The following is a 21,492-nucleotide window of genomic DNA, read 5'->3' on the forward strand; positions in this document are numbered from 1 at the left end:
CTGCACCATAATAAAGAATGTGTTCAAATGTTTGACATTTCTTTTTACGAGACAGATCTCTTTTACCTGGCTGTATATGGGTTAGGCTTTTCAGAATGAACGTGCTTGTTGGACACAAGCAAATTATAACCTAATCATACTCTCTCTCTCTCTCTCTCTCTCTCTCTGCTGAGGAGGTCAGAGGTCAGGGTCAGCACCTGAAAGGAATTCAGTACCTTGCTAAATGGCACAGCAAGATGCCACCGTGCTGGACCTTTTCAGTCATTTTATGTGTCCATTAATTTGTTCTGCCATGCCGTAAATTTGGAGGTTGTCGCCGTTTCCTCCTTGACCACTGAGCCGTGGATCAGGAAACAGCATCGTGTCTCTGGAGAGCGCTGGGCATTTGGCTCGGCCCCTTTTACGCAGCCAAATTCAGGAACAGGAACAGTAGTTCAGCAGCGTCAAGAGTGCGCTTACCAGACGCGTCAAATGCGCGAATACACCGGAACAAAGGACGATTTGCCCTTCAAATTGAAATAAATGTGTTGGGTTGTAGAAAAAAAACTTAAAGATGATGACACCTCATCAAGCGCTGGTGTGTGATGTTTGGTATAATTGCAGTAATACCTCACATCAATGTGCGTAAAGGCCAATTAAGCCATGGCATCAAAACTGTGCATCTGTTCAGAGGAAATTCCTGAAATAAATATTGTTTTATACTTAAATTCTTGACAAAATATCCGTAGGTCAATTTATCGGTGTGTTTAATTTCCTTACATGTCACCCTTAAATCTTGTTTTGGTTTGGATATTATTTTGAAAATTAGAGCGGAGGTTGTGCTATGGTTGTGGCTGACTTGACGTTGGCGCGCTCCTGTCTTTCCCTCTCCCATGGATGCATTGAGAACTCTCTCCCCGTGTGTGTGTGTGTGTGTGTGTGTGTGTGTGTGTGTGTGTGTGTGTGTGTGTGTGTGTGTGTGTGTGTGTGTGTGTGTGTGTGTGTGCGTGTGTGTTGTGCGCGCGCGCGCGCGTGTGCGTCTCTCTGTGTCTGTGCGTCGTCGTCTCCGCTGCCCCAGTCTGCTGCTGCACATCCACAGCGGAGCCACCACGCCGAGGAGGCGGGCCGACTGTAGCTACACCTCGGCCAGCGGTGCTGGGTCATAGCGCTGGTGGAGGGGGGGGGCAGCACACTGCTCTTCTTGCCCTTCCTAAACCGTGCACAGCCTGAAGCATTGAGGACACCATCACCTCAACGCGTACTGGAATAGTTTTGGTTTTTTTGCCGAGACGCACCAAGTTGCAGCTGCAGAGGCGCACTTCTCTCCGTGGCTCTTCTCTCCTTTGGCGCTCACAATCCGACATGGAAGATGGCCCGTCTTCAACAAGCTGTTTCAGAAGGTTAACGGACTGTTTCCTGGGTGCAAGTAGGTATTTTTGACTAATATTGTTAATGTGTGAAAAAAAAATCTAACTGAAATTTACGTAAAAAATATTAAAAGCTTTAATTTTCAGTAACACGGCAGTAAATTGCGAAAATACTGACATATTTTGGTCCTACAGGCGTACGTTATTTGCCCATGTGTCTACCCAACTTTATGAATGACAGATTGATTGCTGATCTAGATTGGTGGGGACTTCATTGAAGGGAGACCAGACAGGACTGCAGTTCGGAAAATGTAGCCTGTCTCTAAAGTCCTTTTTAATAAAATATAGAGCGGGTTTATGAATCCCATGTTGGATGTGATCTGGCCCGGTCTGTCGTGGAGGGGGCAGTCAGCAGTGCTGCAGACATGCCTTAAAACGCGAAGCGAAGTCTGCAGCTTGCCCGCTGTGTGAATAGAAAATATAAATATAATTTACTCCTTAAGGGAAATATATTGTAAAAATATTCCTGTAGAAATATGAGTTCAGGGTTACTATTCCTATAGAAAATAGTTTATTATTATAATTGGCCTATACTAGCAAATTTTTTTTTTCATATTGCAAACTATTCATATAACACTCAACATATTTATGTTGTTATTCCATAGCTGTGATAAATGTTTAGTGTCCTACTAAGATGTATTATGGCTTTCACAGCTTACACCTATTTGCTTATTTTTATTATATATTTCATCATTGTCAGAGGCAGGTATCCTCCACAATTTAAAATATTTTTATTGAAATAAATGTATTAAATATATTTTTTTTAAAAGTGGTGCTAGCATAACAACAAATATGCAGAAAGGTTAGTGAATGCATTTATAATTTCCAGTTAATATTCACCTATAATATAAATATTTCCATGTCTGTGTTGCATATTTCGTCTGTACTTTATCATTGTAATACTGCAGTGGGGACTTCGACTTTAGGAATTATTGTAATTTATAATTTCTGTGATTGTAACTTACACTGTTTGTGTGCCACACAAATACCTCCGTCAGTGGATCCAGTTGTTTTAAATGGCACCTCAAGTGACCTTTAGTGGCAACCCTGTAATAAGAAGTTAACAGTTTGGGCCCTGAATACTTAGTGATGCCAAAATACACATATAGTAAACTGCAGTCATGGAATATATGATTGAGGTACAGTAGGTATCCAGCCCTCATACTGACCAAAAAAGGACAACAATTTGAGATTTTCAGAAAGCTTCCACTCTTTTTGAATTGATAAAACATCAGTAGATGCAGGTTGCTGCGGCTGGTTGAATATTCATTCTTATACAAGTTCATCATTGACTGCCTGCTTCCACTTTTGCTATACATGTCATTATGTTGTGAGTATCATAGCTCACATGTATGCTGTAAGGTTATACTGTACAGCTGTCATTTAATCTAGGTTAAATGTAGGATTAATCTGACACACTGTTTGCCTTCTCACTGCATGTTTCCCTGTGACTGGTTAGGGATCAGGGAATAATTTAATTATACTTTATCCTAGGCTTTTCTTAAACACATAAATACATTAATATATAGGGTTTATGTTTTCTCTCATTTATACAGACTGCTTTCTACAAATATTAGACATGTGATAGATAACTTTAAATGTGTCCAACACCCAGTAGTTATTTTGTATAATGGCAACTGTGGCATGTTTATCCTCCTATCATTGTTTGTCCTTTTTGAAATGGGACTGGTTGCTGGACTGTCCAACGGACTCCAGTTTGAAAAGACAATGTGTTGGCTCATTCACTTTAATTGCTCATGTAATTTGAAGCAGTGAGTTAGACTTGGGATATTATAAATAGCTGTTTGTAGCCTCACGTTGCAGGAAAATATATATGTGTGTGCGTGTTTTTGTGAGTTGTTTGTGGATAGTTGTGGTCAGTTTCGGAGGTCAGTCTGGGTAAGCTCTAATGTTATCTCTCAGGCATTTTCAAACCCAATTGGTTGTCGACGAATTGCTTTACTCAGTGAAGAAGGCTGCATTGTCAGGCAGGAAGTGCTCACGCTGGACATTTCCTGCCCCACCGCATGCCTTCTCTCTCTCACAGTGAGGACTACTCTTAGCACAGTCACTGAATATATGAATACATACATAGTGCTTGATATGATTTAATATGAAAATTAAAACTTGATTGGAATTTGAATGGCTAAATAATTCCAGACTGGGCTGCCAAATGGTCTCTCTCTGTGATTTGTCTTCAGTGTTTATTTAAACTTTCAGGATATTCAAGCCAAAGAAAATTTGCTTGTTATAAAGTTTGAACACTTTTTTTATATCAAGATTTGTGCAGGACTGGGTCAGTGCCAGGTCACAGTGCACAATTTAAGTGGCGAAACAGATGACATTCTCCTCAAGGCGTCCGTTGACCTCTCGTCAGCTTGTTGTGGGTTGGTATCTGAGGGGATGGGAAAAGGCCACATGCATGTAGATTTCTTTACAACTTGTCCTCGTGTCAAGGCTCATAAAAGAACAGGGCGCTGGAGAAGATGCACAAATCTGTGGTTCTCATTACCAGGTCCCCATTGGCCTCTCTGCAGAGCGGCTGCAGATTTCAGCATCAGTCCAGATGTGTAGCGGGGAACATGACCCCTGATCACTGATGTTGCTCTGGGGGGAGGGGACAGAGGCACCGCTGCATCAAACCAGAGATGTTAACTCCAAGGCAGAAAGCCAGCTTTAAGGCTCACTGTTGTAGGCTGTGTGATCCACCACCCCTGGCTGTCGTTCTTTCACAAGAAAGTTTATAATTTGAGTTGAATGTGAAGGTCGACCTGCTATGTTTCTACAGGTGCATTAAGAGTGTTGCTGCTTGCCAGTGACCACACTATTAGGCTGTGGATCAAGGGACATGCTTTATCTACAACTCAGTTTGCCATTTATTACTTACCCTTTACATCTAACGACCTGGACCATTGAAGTGGTAATAATGCAAATGACATTTCCATGGAAATCTCCCCTCCCTCTCTCTCTCTCTCTCTCTCTCTCTCTCTCTCTCTCTCTCTCTCTCTCTCTCTCTCTCTCTCTCTCGCTCTGTGAGGTGTGAGCTTGCATGTTTGTGCAGTGGTGTTTGTTTTTACCATGTGGGGGCGTGTCTCTGGAAGTGATCGGACTGCAGTAAAAGTCCAGGGTGAAACGGCGTTTTCTTAATTTGACACCTTTTCACTCACTGCCCATTGATTTAGCCACACCTGTCACCTCACCCTTGGCTGCTGTAGAAAGTGGGGTGTGTGTATGTTCACCTCCATATTTATCATACAGTCTATGATATCTACACACACATACCCAGGTTCACCGGCACAGGCTCAATGAATAAATGAGGTGAACAAGGGGAAGAGGAGTCAAAGCGTTTTCATCCTTAGCGGTTTTTCCTCATTGCCGCTCACTGAATGTCAGTGTTGGACGCCGCACTCCAGCCTTCCCAGAGATAAGATAAGAACCACATGCTCTTCCCACCTCCTGGCAAGGGAGTCCCAGGCGGACCTGCTGACGCACGCGCCCCCCTCCTCCCCTCCCCTCCCCTTTCCTGCCTCAGCCTCATGTCAGGAAAGTGAAAAGTACTACCTTGGCAGCTTGCCCTTGACTCTCTGCCAGAAGGAGTGCGCTTCAAGAGAAGTGGTCTTTTCCCTTTTTCTCTCATGTGCGTTTTTCATCTATGTGTTGCAGAGGAGGAACATCTTGCTCACTAAACATCACCACCGCCGGGGTCGGCCTCTGCTGTTGACATTGCCGCCCGGCATCGTTTGACAGGAGCGCTGAAGACACACGTTCACTTCTGTTCAGGCACTGGCACACAGATGGCTGGCTGCTTCATGGGAAATAGAGATGAGTGATTGAGATAGGGTGGAGCTGGCTGTTGTTTTTAGCAGCTCTTAAAACCTTCTTTTATCTGCATATGTAAGTTTATTGTTTCAATTGAAGCAATACTTTCCTTTGGCAGCCCCTCCAGGAATTAGCAACCTCACATTGCACTTTTGTCTAATTCGTGCAGTATATCAGCAAAACAAAAATAAATAAAACAAACCCTGCAAATGTATCCATGTATACTCCTTTTCTGCATTAAATCCTGGTAACACAAATAACAACTCAGGTCAAAGAAAGTCACACGTCATTCTAAACTGATGCCTCTTTAACTTTCTCTTAGCTGAGAAGCCTTGTAAAACAGCCCTTTTTCTCGAAGGAGTGTAATGTCTATTGCAGCCAAAAAGCTTCACCTACCAAATCATTTCTGACCTTAAAGTTAAAGGTGCTCTAAGTGATGTGACGCGTTTTTTAGGCTACAACATTTTTCGTCACATACAGCAAACATCTCCTCACTATCCGCTAGCTGCCTGTCCCCTGAACACACTGTAAAAAAACGCGGTCTCTGTAGACAGCCCAGGCTCCACAAACGGCAACAAAAACAGCCTAAAAAACGCCTAAAAGCAGCCTAAAAAACGCGTCACATCACTTAGAGCACCTTTAACCATTTTGACCCTTACACCTCAAACTAACCATCTTATTGATGGAACTTGTTGGGAAAGAGTTTTGTCATTCATTACCATAATTGTTTAGAATATGATCGTAAGAGTAACTCAACACCAGGGCTGCATTCATCCCTGACAAAAATGTAGCAACACGTTTATTTAAACTGAAACAGTGGTGCGCTGAACACCCTGTTGTGTGCGCAAGAGCTCTGCCTTTTTATTACCACAAGTTTACATACACATCTTTGCTGATTGGGTGTCCCCTGTGACACAGCCACTACACGAGAGACACACCCACCAAACGAGAGAAAACAAACCTCAAAGTCTGTTGCGCAACGTTTCACACCGCTCAATCCGGACACACTAGCAAAACGATGCACACCGTTTTGAGATGGAACATGCCCCAGGTATCACTTATGGGCGTGTTCAGAAGTGTTGCGCCTGTAACCACACCCAACCGTGATGTCACGGTGTCCTGCACCTATGCATCACTGCCACAAGGTGAGAAGTTCAACCACTGGAGATTTAAAATCGTCCACTATTTTCTGCCATTTCGTATACTAAACGATTATTTTCAGTGAATCAAATAAATAATTGAATGGATTAATTCATGATAAAAAAAATCATCCTTTTACCTAAATAATAGGGGGGTTGAAATGAATCATTGCATCGATGCATCGCGATGCAGACCTAGAGGATTCTGCATAGATGCAGTGACAGACCGTAATCGATTATTGCCCACTGATGTTACTTGTTGATTTGTTTCCGGTCGCTGCTTTTTTTTGCCTTTTGTCTGTTTGTCTGTTGTGTTCACACTCCGATACATTCAGGAAGTGTATTTTTTAGGAGCAGATACGATAAAGACTGCTTGAATTTGCTGATGAAAACCATGTGTAGCAATATATAATAATATTGAGGAGGTAACGCATCGTGATGCATCGTGATATCGAATCAAATCGTTGACAGGGTAATCGTTATCGACTCGTGAGACCAGTGAAGATTCACACCCTTACTAAATAACAGTGAAATCATTATGGGATTTACAAAGCATCAGCAAAGACACTTACAGTGAGAAATTCACATTTTAAAATAGAATTAAGTTAAAAAGAAGTAAATGAGGGAGTTGATCCTTAGTTAAAGACTCTCTGAAGATCTCTGTTCTTCCGCCCTCAGATGAAGACTGCAGTGATGACATAAAGTGGGCGTTGCATTTAAAACAGTGACAGAGATACATACGTTGTAGAGGCTTAAATCAAACAAAATGTAAATTGTAAAATAAGGACAAACTTGTGAATAGAGAGAGAGAAAAATGAGGCCTCTTCTCTTTTTCTATTATCTGAAGGAGCTTCCTATAAAGACATGTAGCATCACAAAAACAATACTTTGAGGCTTTCCCTCTTGTGTGTCATTGATAAATGTTGATCTGCAAAGTGTCTTATTATGACTCATATATGATATCTTACCACAACTGACTCAGCATCAGGTTTCAATGCTGATGCGTGTCTCAATACTTTAAAGTTGTTATACTAAAATAAAGCATGAAAGAATAATTTAATGAAAGCACCTTTTGTTATATGGAGTGAATTTCTTACAGTTTACAGCATCTCAACAAGCTATTTATTTTTCCATATAAAATCAGACCATGCTTGATGCATGAAATAGTATATGAATACCACAAACTGGTGCAGACACAAAATAGATACCCAGCCCAGGCAGTCTGTAAGCGCCTTCCCCATCAAACAGGAGCGTGTTGCTGTGTTCATACTGAAACTTGGATGTGAGAGTGCAGAGACCCAGACAGACTGCGACTGGTTTGGCCTTCCCTTCCCAGTCCCAGGGTGTGGTGTGCTGTAGTCAAGATAAGTGTTATGCAACCATACCTCACTGAACATGAACTCAGGCTTCAGTTTTTACACAGGAAGCAAAAGTCTGAGTCAGGCACCAAAAGCTCTGCCAACTGGGCAGTAAGTACAAGTTTAAGGTACTTCTGCTTTACATGAATATTTCTATTTTATGCTATACTTCTACTCCACTACATTTCAGAGGGAGATATTTTACTTTTTACTCCATTACATTTATCTTACAGCAAAAACAAAAAACAAAAACACGATAAAATACAACCCTAAACCAATGGTTCCAAACCTTTTTGGAACCAATTTAGTGTCTCAGATCGTTTCATTTAAATAACACTTCAAGGCCTGATTTACTTCTGAGTATTTTTACTTTAAGGTACTGATACTTTTACTTAAGGACAGGATCTGAATAGATATTCCACCACTGTTTGAGCATAGTCAGTCATTTTAATTAAATGGAAATTATCCCCTGCCACAGTCTTTGCGCAGCCTGTATATTGTGAACATGGGAAGACCCAACTGCTCTGGTAAAAAGTAAAAATGTGACTAATCTAAAAACAAATCTAGATGATAAGAATTTGGACTTGTTTGTTCATTTTGATTTATTTATGTTCGGCAGGCCAGACATTGTGTTATAGTATCTCGATGACGCCATTGTCTTCAGCGGCGTTGGCCACTGTGGGAAGGAAAATTTGACTGAGTTAAAAAAAACACAGACTGGTCAAACCAGTGACCAAGCGTTTGCTTCTACGACAGCAGCCTTTCGCTTCTGATTGAGTGAGCACATGTGGTTCCCAGTGGGGTTAACCATCTTGGACCACAGCATGTGGGACAAATCTGGCTGCACCTTTGATTAGCTGTCGTAGTCACAGGCCCAGGACACTGACGTATATCCCACAGCTCTGAGTGTCACTGCGGTCACATTAGGTTGAGCTGTGGCTTGAAAGACTTCAGAAGGAAAGTCTGTGAGGTCGTCAGAAAGTAGCAAGAATGTTTAGGAAAAAAGTGCCATCAATCACCATAATGCTACAATATAGTGACTGTTGGGTCAAACCAGTCATTTTTTGATTTTTTTTCAAATAACCGGTGCTTTCTTCTACTAAAGTGATACAGATAAAAAGGGAGTTTTTCCTCGCCACTGTTGCACTAAATGCTTGCTCTTGGGGGAATTACTGCAATTGTTGGGTCTTTGTAAATTATAGAGTGCGGTCTAGACCTACTCGATCTGTAAAGTGTCTTGAGATAACTCTTGTTATGATTTGATACTATAAATATAATAGAATCAAATTGAATTGAATAGAAACATATTTAATGAGTCTGTGATGCTAAGAGCAGATGCAGACACTGCTTTATTACAATCTGGCCCAATTTATTTGACTATAATACTGTTTTAAACTGTCTGCACTCACGAAAAGAACTGTTTAAATAATTTCAAGAAATTGTTGAAAATAGATTTAACATTTTCAAACATCTTTGCTCTTGAATTTGCTCGAGAGGAAGTCAACACTTTAAGGCATTCCTGTCATGTACTACCTTCCGTTAATGCATCATGATATTGTATTACATTAAATCATAACATAGTTTAATAGGATATGTCTGCTCTATATTTTTACACTGTCAAAAAATACAATGAAAAGACCAAAACCAACCAACCGTCTTGTTGCCTGAAATAATAATTAGAGCACCAAATATGTATTAATCCGCAGATAAAAATAAGTCCCAAAAATGCAATATTTACTCATGTGTGAATAATGTTTGATAAAAACTACGATGCCCACCTCTTTTAGGAAATTATTTAGCCTTTTCTTTATGAAAGAATATATTTTTTAACCTGTTTTGAGATTTATGTCTTATAGGAACAAATGGACTTGGAGGGTCGCAGAAGTGTTGGGAGAAGTCAGAAAGTATGGGGAGGCGGTCTAACACTTGGTTTTGGTAATTTTATGTAATTTTAATAACAAAAAAATAGAATATGGTCAGCCTTATCCTTTAAGCAATTATTGGCCTAATACTGATTAAAAGACAGATATATTGTGGTCCCAACTCTTATGATGTTAGTAAAAACAAAATATACTTTCATTCCACATTCTTGTACTTTTTAGAAATCCATCAGCCCAAGCCAAAGTTATGGGTTGAGTTAGGGTCAGAAATAAACAGTAGCTGTTCCAGAGAGCCATTTTTATTAAATTTTTTGACAATAAGGTTTTACAAACTCCCCTTTTATTCCACATTTGGCTAGTCATTTTAAGCACAGGGATGTACCCAGAACACCATTTTAGCAACCTTTATATGCCCACTGTAAAATTCTTAGCACTGCAGTTTGTTTTTCGCCCCATGGAAATAGGACATTTGACTATTTTTGTTCATGTGCACACATATGATAGCTAAATAATTTTCGACACAAAACCTGTATTCATAAATTGACACAGCCTCTTTGTTTTTTCATTTTAGTGTCACAAATCACAGTGCCTTCTTTGTGTTTCAAATAGGACAAAGTCGTAAGGGTATTTTGCAGTGCTCCCATTTTACTCCTGTCTGTGTGTCTTTCTGTCCCCTGCAGCTCCATCCAACCCCCCCTTAACTTTCTCTGATTTATTAAGCCGTATTCTGCCGATGTGCGTCAGAGCTGGCCAGGAGGCTCGTGAGGCGTTCCGCTCCTGAAGATCTGTGTCTCGTGTCTGGACAGCGTCAGCCTCCCCCCCCCCCCAAAAAAAAACTTACCCCCACCTCTGTTTGCCTTATTTGCTGCAACCACAAGCCTGCTCGACCTACACACCCATCCACTCACACACTGAGCAGATGATCCATCGTAACTGAAGATGAAATTATTTGTTCTGAGGGAATAGATCAAAGGTCGTAGCTAGCTGCTCTGACTGTTTACTGGAATCAGCAGCACTTTGATTCCAAAATTTAATTTAAAGTAAAATGCAAGTTTTTAAAGCTTTGTTATAGACATACAAGAGTTACCTGCAGCTGAAGTGGATGCTTCTAACTCCTGCATTTGGTTTCATTTTATCATCTCGTGCAACAGTCACTGCTGTGCCCCCCTCCATGTACAGTTCTATTGTCCACAAGTCTATAGCCATTCACTACCCTGATATGCAGCATATTAGACAGACACAACTTAGTAATAATTTCATGCCGTGTGTGTGTATGTTTGTATGATGGCAGAACACCTGCCTTTCAGCTGCATGTCCTCCTGTGATTCAAACTTTAAGGGAGCCTACACAGATGCTGCTGATAACCAGACATTTCGTGAGAAAGAGAAATAAAAATAAAAACGATCAGGGCTATCTGAACACAACGGCCTGCTTTCAACTCTTATCTGATAACAAATATGTTTACTGTGTGCCACACCATAACATGTAAATTTAGCACTGCCATAGGATTTTTCCTTTACAGGAATTATAACTTTCATTATGTTGCATTTAGGTTGCATTTCATGTCAGCGTTGAGTTTGTGGTCTCATGATGCGATGACGTCTCACGGCTGAATTTAGACAGCTACAAGTCTTTGTCGTAGACACACACTCCATTTGTGTGAGTGACCTAAACTTGATGGTTTTCTAGTGCATCATGACGGCCACTCAGACGCCAGCGGGTGTATTAAAAACAACTTTCCCTCAACGATGGTCTGGCAAATGGCTTTTTTCCCTGACAACAAAGACAGTAAACAGCAGCACTTAGCGAGCTCTCAAGAACCTAATTGCCTATTAAGCACAATCGAGTCCGCCTTTATCCTGCTGCCTCTGTTGGGGGCTCCTATCCCTGGAGACACAGCTTTACAGTAAACATAAGTGAACTAGCCCAGCTATTTGACAGCTTTAGCTAGGACATAGGCACTGCTGCTGCCGCTCTTACCTCACAGCAAATAGAAAAAGATGACCTTTGACTGTTTCTAGCCTGTGCATTTGTTTGGGTGACTGTCGTGGAACACTGTGGGCCTTTGGCAGCGTGTCATATGACGTTGTTTCCATCCTCTTATGTCTTATGTTTCTCTCCTCCATACTTTTCTAGCATTTCCAAGATTTTGTGCAACATCTCCCAGTGTTATTTTTTGTTTTTTTACACTTCGCTTAGTCATAAATAAAGCTGTGTAGTGCAAGGGCTAAAAGACATTTTATTTCTGTCCTCTTCAGGCTTGACAGATGAGAAAGTGAAGGCCTACCTCTCGCTGCACCCGCAGATGCTGGACGACTTTGTGTTGGAGAGTGTGAGCGCAGAGACGTTGGACAGATGGCTGAAAAGGAAGACCAGCAGCAGGCCTGCAGGTATACCCACTCCCACACACACATAACACACACACACACATGCTGTAGCTCTCCAGATCACTGTGACATAGTGATTGGATCAACAGATTCCAGGATATTGACGCAGAGTTGTGATTTCGGTGATATTTTGCTTTGGTTAAATGTTTGTACGTTTTAGCTCACATAATCCCATGTGAGTTCCTGACTAGTCAACCACAAATACAGGCTGCAGCAACGTCAGTCGTTTGCTTTTATTGCACTGAAAATCTAAAACCTTTTTGCTTAAACACCAAGAAATAACCAGAGTGTGCCTCTGCGGGTTGTATTTGCTATCCCGGCCATTTGCAGTACAAATCACTCATCTTTACATGTCTCCTTTAATTGCCAGTGTGTGTGATAGACAGACGAAAGGGAGAGGGAACGGGCCTGTCGGGTGTTTACGGGTCATTAGATGTGTTAGAGCGGGCCGAGTTGAGTCTGTTCTGTGCGCTTCACACACAGCGGACTGTTTCTCAGACCAACAGCATCCATCAAGGGCCCACAGGGCTGGCACTCTGCCCAGTCGAGCTGCTGACGTCAGAGGCGACCTCCAGAGACACGCAGCCGGCTGAAGGGGGCCCAGGGGATGGGTAGGGATGGTGGTGGGGGATTGCACTGGCTCAGAGTGTGGGTGTGTTGAAGTGAAGGGGGAAACTGGCGGAGGATGGATTTGTCACATTTTGGAGCTGCTTTCTACATGAGGTCTACAGACAGTAGTGTTCATTGCTGCCATGCAGAGATGTCTGAGCCTGCATTTGAAACAGTTTCCTCCTGTATACACAGTATATATGTGTGTGTGTGTGTGTGTGTGTGTGTGTGTGTGTGTGTGTGTGTGTGTGTGTGTGTGTGTGTGTGTGTGTGTGTGTGTGTGTGTGTGTGTGTGTGTGTGTGTGTTTAGGTTGACAGGTACAAAATAGATGCCCTCATGTTAGTCCTTCTTGCGCCAACTAAGAACTAATTTCACCCATGTAATTCAGGTCAGAGCAGATGAAGCCCATGCAAAGCAGAACACTGATTCACAAAACTTCATCGCAGAGCAGAAAAACAAAAGATTTTTGGCTTAATTTTCTGTGTTTTCCGTTAGTTTTCAGTTGTCATGCGAGTAATAAAACTTAATTCCCTCAGTGCAAAGGTCAAGTTTTTTCAGCTCTTAATTAATAACTCTGATTTTCGAAGATTCAACAATTTAAGGAACCATACAAACTGCTTTATTTACTACAAATTACATATACTTAACATGACAGCTGACTGTTTTTCAAAGCATGTTTCAGCATTTCAGTACAGGAAAATCAACAAAGCCAAAGTTATCAGTGCGCAGAAACTCACTCACAAGTGCTGATTGATTTGAAAAGTCTGCACTGCATTACCACACAATCAAAAGATTATTATTTTGGGGCATTTTAGGCCTTTATTTCTAAGGACAGCTGAAGACAGGAAAGGGGAGAGAGAGGGGGAACAACACGCAGAAAAGGGCCGCAGGTCGGAATCGAACCTGCGGCCGCTGCGGTAAGGACTGAGCCTTAGTACATGGGGTGCATGCACAACCAAGTGAGCCACCAGGGCGCCCCTAACCATAACATGTTTCTGACAAAAAACAAAAGCAGACCCGACGTTCATTATGATGGATTGCATGTTTCAAGCACGTTTCAAATTTCTCATGTTGTCCGGAAATGCATGCTAACTGCTGACTGTCTGGAAGGTAGAAAAAAACCCTCTAGAGTACAATGAAATGCTCAAGTGGTGAACAGTAATGCAAACTATAATACTGGTCTCCTAATAGGTGTAAATCTTCTAGTAAAGTGGTAACCCACATCAGTTTGTTGGATGAGGACAGTTTCAGCTATAACAATATTTTTTATGCAGTGACAGAGAGAATATCAGGGACGTACTGCAGCTTTTGCCATGTTGACATAAGCAGCTATACCACTTGTACCTCTAGTTGTAAACAGCATTTACCAAATTTGACCAACTGCATACCTCTAGTTCTCATTAAGTACCAATACTTTCTGATGGTCATATGCTGCTCTGCTACAAGCATCTAGACTTTTGGTCTCAAAGAATCCCTGTCAGTGAATGGCTAATGGAACCCATCCTAAAATGTCAAACAACTTGACCTACAGTTGATATTTCTTGGATATTTTTTAAAGCTTTTCTTGTTTTAATTACATTTTGTCATTTCATGCATTTATTGGACAGTAGAGAGATGACCGGAATTGCGGGGAGAGAGAGAGAGAGAGAGAGAGAGAGAGAGAGAGAGAGAGAGAGAGAGAGAGAGATGGGACCACCAGGGTGCCCCTATTTCTTGGATTTTAATCTTGTTAGATTAGTGTATTTTTCTCTGTCATCTAAATTGGCTAATAACTTCCCTAACTTTTATTTGGAAATTGATTTTGCAATCCACATTGTTCAAAAAATGCTAAAGAAGCTGTTTTGGTGAAAAGTTGTTTTACACTCAGCTGGTTATCATGTAGATTAGAAAACCATACAGTATGCAGCTTCAGTGTCAGTTTTTTTTAATGCAGTGTTCAGTGCCAAGCTAAAGTAGAACATTGATATTACTGCATTTGTGAAGAAATGTGTCCCTAGACGAAGCTGTGTGAAGTCTGATAAATTGCCTCAAATGATGTCTGAAAACCTTAAATTGGAAAAGTCTGGGAGTCTCAAAGAAGAGAAGCTTACCAGACCTCTGTTACCCACTCCTCATCTCTGCTTGAGGTTGAGGCCACATTAGCCTACTAGTACTTACTAGTTGCCAGTTAAAGCGATAGTGAGTATCTGTCGCACCCATGAGGAATTCTAAGTAATGACAACTAAACTGTCGGCGCGTCCACATGATACAGCCTTCCATGACCGCGCACCGACACCACCCCTCCTCCACGCAGTTGCTAGTAGCCAAGGAGGACACGGAGGATTAAAAAAACATGATGGACTCTTCAGAAGAGGTAATTATCTTCACTCGAGTTTCTGCGCGCAAAAGTCACCGGACGCCACAATCTTGAACATAGCCATACTGAGAAATACAGAGAGAGTTGTGTGGAGCTGATAGTCTTAATTAGCTTTGTGCATGCAATAAAAAAGATGAGCTCTCTGGTTCTGCTGCACAGATTTTTATCCTTTTTTCTTATTTATTATATATATATATACTGTATTAGTTTATAGGTGTATTGACCTACAGTAACCGTATTTTTACCATGCCGTTTTGACCATGTGAAATTTGTAACAACTTTGTATATTTATTCTGTCCCAGACTCACTGGGGTTGCTGAGTTGGTCCTAACCAAGTTGTTAGGGTTAGGGTACTACTCAACAAAATGCAGGAACAATATTCAGCCACTAGCCCCGTGGAGTTGGGCTCTTGAGCTGTGCGAGAGGAGTGAAAACAGTAACATCAGTAATCAGCCTGACAGCTCTCTCGTTATGTTGCATGTCTCTCTCTGGGTTGATCTTTACAACACATCAGTTATATCCCTCCACAAGTCCACTTCCTCTGTTAGACCACTGTTAGCGGACACTTGTTGGCAGTTAGCCTCTCAGTGGCTATATCCACTCAAATGACAAGCACTGTGTAATTTCTGGTTCAGGCTGCTACTAACAATTATTTTTATTGTTGAGTAATCTGTCGATTATTTTCGCAGTTAATTGATTAGTTGTTTTGATTTGACACATTTATCTGCTTGTTTTAAAGAAGCCTGACCTCTCCTGTATATATTTGTACTGATACAAGTAGCTCATTTATTCTAAAGATGCATTTCTGTGTCCATTTTTGCAGTGACACTTTTTAGAGATCAGATAATATTCTTTATGAGTGCAGCAGCAGCAGGACCTGTCATCATGTGATCGTCACTGAGATAACCACTGCTTCCTGGAAGCAGTCCCTGCAGCCAGTCCCGTTCTCACTTATCATGTGATGGGCTACATTGGATTACATAAACCAGTTTGTCTGTACACATACATGCAAGTGTGTGATTGTGCAAAGGTTGTGTTACAATCTCTAATTCTAGATAAAGCCTTCACATTTGCACACTTGCGTTGAATCTGCTGTGTGGTAATATTACAAATGGGCCTTGTCATAATAACAAAATTACAATTTTCTTCTATAGTTCTCTTGTTTATGACTTTATTGCTTCATACGGTTATGTATCAAGATGTTGGTGTGTCAGCATAACAGTGTTACAGAGCAGATCGCTCTTACAGCAGCCAGTTACTGCAACACGACAAGCAGAACACGATTTTCCAGAATTTGACCATCACACCTCTTTTGACCAATGTCCCACTGGCAATGTTTACTTCACACCAAACACTGTCATGGGGTAATTAATAAATCCCAAACCCTCCCATGCAGAGGCCCCTCCTTACTCATCAGTGCCTTCTGCTATGTGCACACACACACACACATACGCACGCACGCACGTATACACACACACACACACACACACACTGGGTGTCTGTTAGTCAGACTGTGCAAGGCTTTCTAGCTCTAAAATTTCTGCTTATACAAAGTTGTGAATGAAGGCTGGATAAAGTCTGCAGTGTGTTGCAGCGTGTGCTATGATTGTTCTTATAATTTTAACAATGCTATATTTTGTTCTCCCTTTGTGGATGTACAGTTTTTAAATTTTGTGTTTCATTCATATTCTCATCAGATGTCCTCATTCCCTAAAATTGTGAACAAGGAAGAGAAGTTCAGATGCAGTATCAGAATTAGATATATCTGAACTAAGACTGCAACTAACAGTTATTTTCATTGCTGATGTATCTGTTTATATTTTTTGGAACAAAAAGTAGCACACACTCAAATTTCAGAGGCTGCAAACAGAAGATATTTGGATTTTTTTGGTTGATAAATCGACTAATCAGTTCTGTGCCAATCTGAACTAAATCTGTCAGTATTCATGATGAGAACATCATTCAAAAGCTGAATATCCCTGACAGGTCGGACTGCCTGTCTGATTATTAGTGGAGAACTTTGTGGAAGAGGTATGAGTGAGTCTTTCTGGCCCGGGCACCAGAGGGCAAGAGTTGGGTCGAGCTGTTAAGCAGCTGATGCTGTTTCTCAGATGTGTTTGGATGGAAGTCGCAAGCAAACAAAGATGTGCTTGTGTAGCAGAACCTCACACCCTGCCACTGTGATAAGAGAGCTGTCTCACCTGCAGGGCGTTTTTACATCAGGAGGGAGGAGGGGGCCCCCTACGCAGTGCTCCTTGAATGCTGTTTAAAATACTGGAGGAAAAGTATTGTAGATGTGCTAGCGTTGTTTGAAATGCAACTAAAATGATATGCCAAGCAAAAGGTTTTCTCACCCAAAAGTACCTTCAGAAGGTCAAAAAATATCTAGTGTCAAAGTTGTTAAAAATTGTCCTAATTTACAACAACTAACTTGTTTAAACAGAAAGTCTCTGAGATCTCTGTTTAAGGAGACCTGTGTCGAAATAAACCAACAGTAAAAAAACAAAGCAAGTAGTGGACAAGTGTGTCGGTAAACAGGGAGAATGGCACAGAAGAAGAAGACTGCTGCTTTTGGCAGCGACATGTCCTCAATAGAGCAGGTTTATGCAGGACAGCCACTAGGTCGACACACATTGACCGCTGAGTCACTGCTAGCTGACCGTCCTGTGGGAAGCTGTGTATCTGTGGTGGCAGATCAATAAAGCGCCCGTCAAGTATCATGCACATTAGACCCAGCTGACTGAGGGACCCCCGATGAAAGGCCTCAGCCTGGGGCTACTGATATATTGTGGGTGCTTCTCCAAATCATTTCTCACCGTGTCTCATCAAACAGCTCACCAGAGACCCTTGTGCTGATGTGAACTGCAGGCTTTGTGTGTTGGCATGTACAGTATGTACTTGGATAAAAGTACAGAGTTAAGTCAAACGTCTCTCCTCTTTTAAATGTGGTTTCAAGAAATCATAAGAAATTTGATTAAGGCACAAGTTTTAATTAATCAGATGAATCATCATCCAAATTGCAGTTTTCAGTAATGCAATTGTTACCTTTAAAATATTTCAAATTGCCCTAACCTTTTTCTTTGCAGCATTTATAAAATTCATTCATAAAATCACTTTAGGAATTTATCAAATCATCAAAGTAACTGATAATTTAAGATTCAAAAGATTAGATGTATTAGATGAAGTATTATGTGCTACATCACAGTGGGGTGGTAAGGTTGTAAGAAAGAAACCAAGATCTACTGCTTGCGTTTTAATAAATATTAACTATAGACCTACAGTCTGTGTATGCTATGATTTGTTTAGATTAGGAAATTCAAGAAAATTCCTTGTGACAGTTTGATTCTGTTTTTTTTCCTGGATAGATAAACGGTCTGCTTGACTCCTTGTTGCAGACTCTGACGACTATCTGCTGATTTTATTGGTTAAACCGTCACAGAACTCTGCAACAACTAATGGGGGGTGCAGTGTTTGTTTTTGTCTGCTGCACAAATGTCCCACACTGATGCAAAAGCTTTCATTACACACCATAAAATCAATATGTGCAAATTATTTCAGAACAACTAGTGCCACAAAAGGACTTGGAAATATAACACACCTAATATTAAGAAAAAAACCTAATAGTATTCACAAAAGCATCAAGTTATTATATGTATGATTCACTACAATAACCATGCAGCCCCTCTCATGCTGTTAACAAAATATGTTAAAGTTGTTATTCTTAACATTTTATGTAGGATTGTAGGCAATTAACAGAATCATTACGTGCAGTACAGTACTATTCACCATATCAACAAAATCTTTAAAGGAGCCTTACCCACTAAACCCTGGTTTACAATCTGATACATAACATGTCAACTTAAAGCTGGAAATCCCAGGGCTGCAAAGCTGACATCGTCATTAGACTGAGGTTATTCTGGTTCAGGAAAAGTTTGAATGGAGTGATGAATTTACTAGAAGGGGTCTGTTCAGCCTCTGCTGCTTTCAAGAGTTGCTAGACAGTTGTGTTTAGTGTTCACTGCTTAGTGAGCTGGCTGTACATTTTCTAAGAACATATTAGCCCTCTCCTCCTGTGTTTACCAAAAAAAAAAACAGCAGGACCCCGGAAATATGGGATGGCATTGAGAAAGGCTATTGGTCTCTGTCCTTGTGCTGTTGACGGACCACATCGTAAGGTGATAAAACACACCGTGCACAGACATGCGCACACACCTGTACAAATACCTTCCCCCTTGGCCGCAGGGGTGTATCATTAGGGTACAATTCCCCAGACACACACCTGATGAAACAACAATGTTTTTGTTGCAAAACGGGTGTATTAAAGCTATTTTCTGGTTTCAAGGAAAACCCAAGAGTATGAGAGCCATGCTGGACCTGCCCCTGCTGAATGTGGGCATGGCTCTGCATGCTTTCTTTAAAGAAACAGCTGGAACTGCTCCAACCAGGCAACTGGTTCAGCACAACAGACATAAAGGGCACTTGCTTTGATATCTCTGTGGTTCCCAGGCACAGGAAGATTATTTATTTTACCTTACAGGGTATATAGCTTGCAAGAACAACCGCTTACTTTTCCTTTTTGGCTCTTTAGACATTTTCAGTGTGTGGACACAGTGCTCAGTGCTCACCCTGTGGTTCCACTGGGACTGCTATACATGAGATGCCGGCAGTGGTTTGCCAGACTGTAATTGGACCTGCAACACCACAAACAGGGACTGGTGATTCATTACTCCAGGAGGTACTTTGATTATTGGGGCAAACCCACACACTGATCGAGGGAATACCTCTGGGAATGGGAAGGCTCTTATGTAGGACTGAGTGATATGATTTACATTTTAATAATGATATGTGTCCAATATATGATTTATGGCAAATAAATGCAAAATCAGATGTAAAGCTAGAAGGGCACTTTGAGAGTGCAGACATCCGCCAAGACATGCTAATCCGATTATTCCAACACCACATGAAGCCAGCACAAATGCCCTATCTCGCAATGTTAACAAAAGTAAAAACTTCAAATCGTGTATCTACTAGGGTTGGGCATCGTTTGGATTTTAACGATTCTGATTCCAATTCCGATTCTTCCTTTCAATTCCGGTTCTTATCGAGTCTCGATTACCGGGCTTTTTCAACGTAAAATAAAGCCACACTAGAGCACAGCTTACTGTGCTCCATGGCTGCAACACAACAAGCGCCTGGCCTCTACGGAAACCAAAACTTGCGCATGTTAAATTTGGAATCCATGATCAGATTTGAAACCAAATTCTCCAAACAATTCCAAACGATTCCAATAAAGAAACGATTCCGATGGAATCGTAATTTTTTAAACGATTCCGAGTAGGAATCGGTTCTCGATGCCCAACCCTAGTATCCACCCTGTGATTTGGATCTACTCAATTCAATGGGCTCTTCCCAAGCGGCCGGTACTGAAAAATGAAGCCAATAAATGAAGCTCCAATAGGGAGTCAATCCCCATAGACCTCATTTTATAATGCCCAAATGTCTCAACTCCACCCACCCCACACCTCTTTGCCCATTTTTGGATTAGCCGATGTCAGGCACTGCCAAGATGGCACAGCTTCATTTTGGCTCTTAAAAAAAACAATGGGTGACGTCACGAAGACTATGGGCCCTATTTTAACGATCTGAAACGCAAGTATCAAACGTGAAACGCAAGTAGCTTTGTGGGCGGATCTGGGGCGCTGTTGCTGTTATACCGGCGGGATAAATGACTCTTGCGCCCGACGCAAATCTAAAATGGGTTGGTCTGAAGTAGCTAGGTGTGGTTTGGGCGTAACGTGAAAATAACCACCAGAGCGTCATCTCACATTCCCTTTAAGAGCAGGCGCGCTTGTTCCATGGCGGATTGCTATTATAATGGCGGATTTGCCTGGCGCACGCCAGCGGGAGCTGTCCGGGATGCGGAAAAGTAATAAATGCCGTCTTGACCGGGTGGCGATGTTGCCTGTCGGGCGCATCTCCACAGTCTGGAGAGGATTGCTGCAGCTATGGAGCGTGGGCCTCCAAACGCACCACCTGCTCCTGTTGTGCCCCTTCCTCCTCCCCCCACTCCATCTCCGTCCACCCGCTCCACCAGGAGCGCATCGCCACTCTAATATTTCCTCATTTATGTCATCAACACATCCATGATTCAACAAGCCACAAAGAATGCTGCGACTTTTTGAGGACTGTACTGTAAAGTGCCTGCTGATCTATCCAAACACCTGAAGCGCATTTTCAGTAATATTTTCCCTTGTAATTATGTATGGTTTGCAAAAATGGGAACTGCTGCGTCCTTGTAGATGAGGGAAGCAAAGTGTATGCACGTTGTGCACACACTACATTATGGCCAAGCATGCGCCCCTAAAATAGCATCTGAATAACACGCTACTGACTTTAGACTAGCGCCACTGACTTTAGACTAGGTTTTTCCTGGTCAGTGGCGGAATTGTTTTGTGAAACTGCAAAATAGCACCAGGGAACGTTTGCGCTGGAACACGGCTGCGCTTTTCGATGAACCGCCTCCGGGAGCGCAAATAC

General features: G+C 41.7%; 1 protein-coding gene across 5 annotated transcripts in view; it reads left to right on the top strand.

The window, feature by feature from the left end:
- pde10a (phosphodiesterase 10A) overlaps positions 1-21,492 on the top strand; it is a 60,652-nt gene that overhangs the window by 18,314 nt on the left and 20,846 nt on the right. For 3 of the 5 annotated variants that reach the window (XM_039784572.1, XM_039784571.1, XM_039784575.1), the window contains exon 2: positions 11,861-11,992. In XM_039784572.1, the coding sequence (XP_039640506.1) occupies positions 11,861-11,992 (132 nt within the window). Of the gene's footprint in view, positions 1-1,057; positions 1,406-11,860; positions 11,993-21,492 lie in introns of those variants that run through there. The other 2 variants (XM_039784573.1, XM_039784576.1) reach the window with 1 other exon arrangement.

The sequence above is a fragment of the Perca fluviatilis genome, chromosome 19 (assembly GCF_010015445.1).
Source record: "Perca fluviatilis chromosome 19, GENO_Pfluv_1.0, whole genome shotgun sequence".
NCBI lineage: Eukaryota > Metazoa > Chordata > Actinopteri > Perciformes > Percidae > Perca > Perca fluviatilis.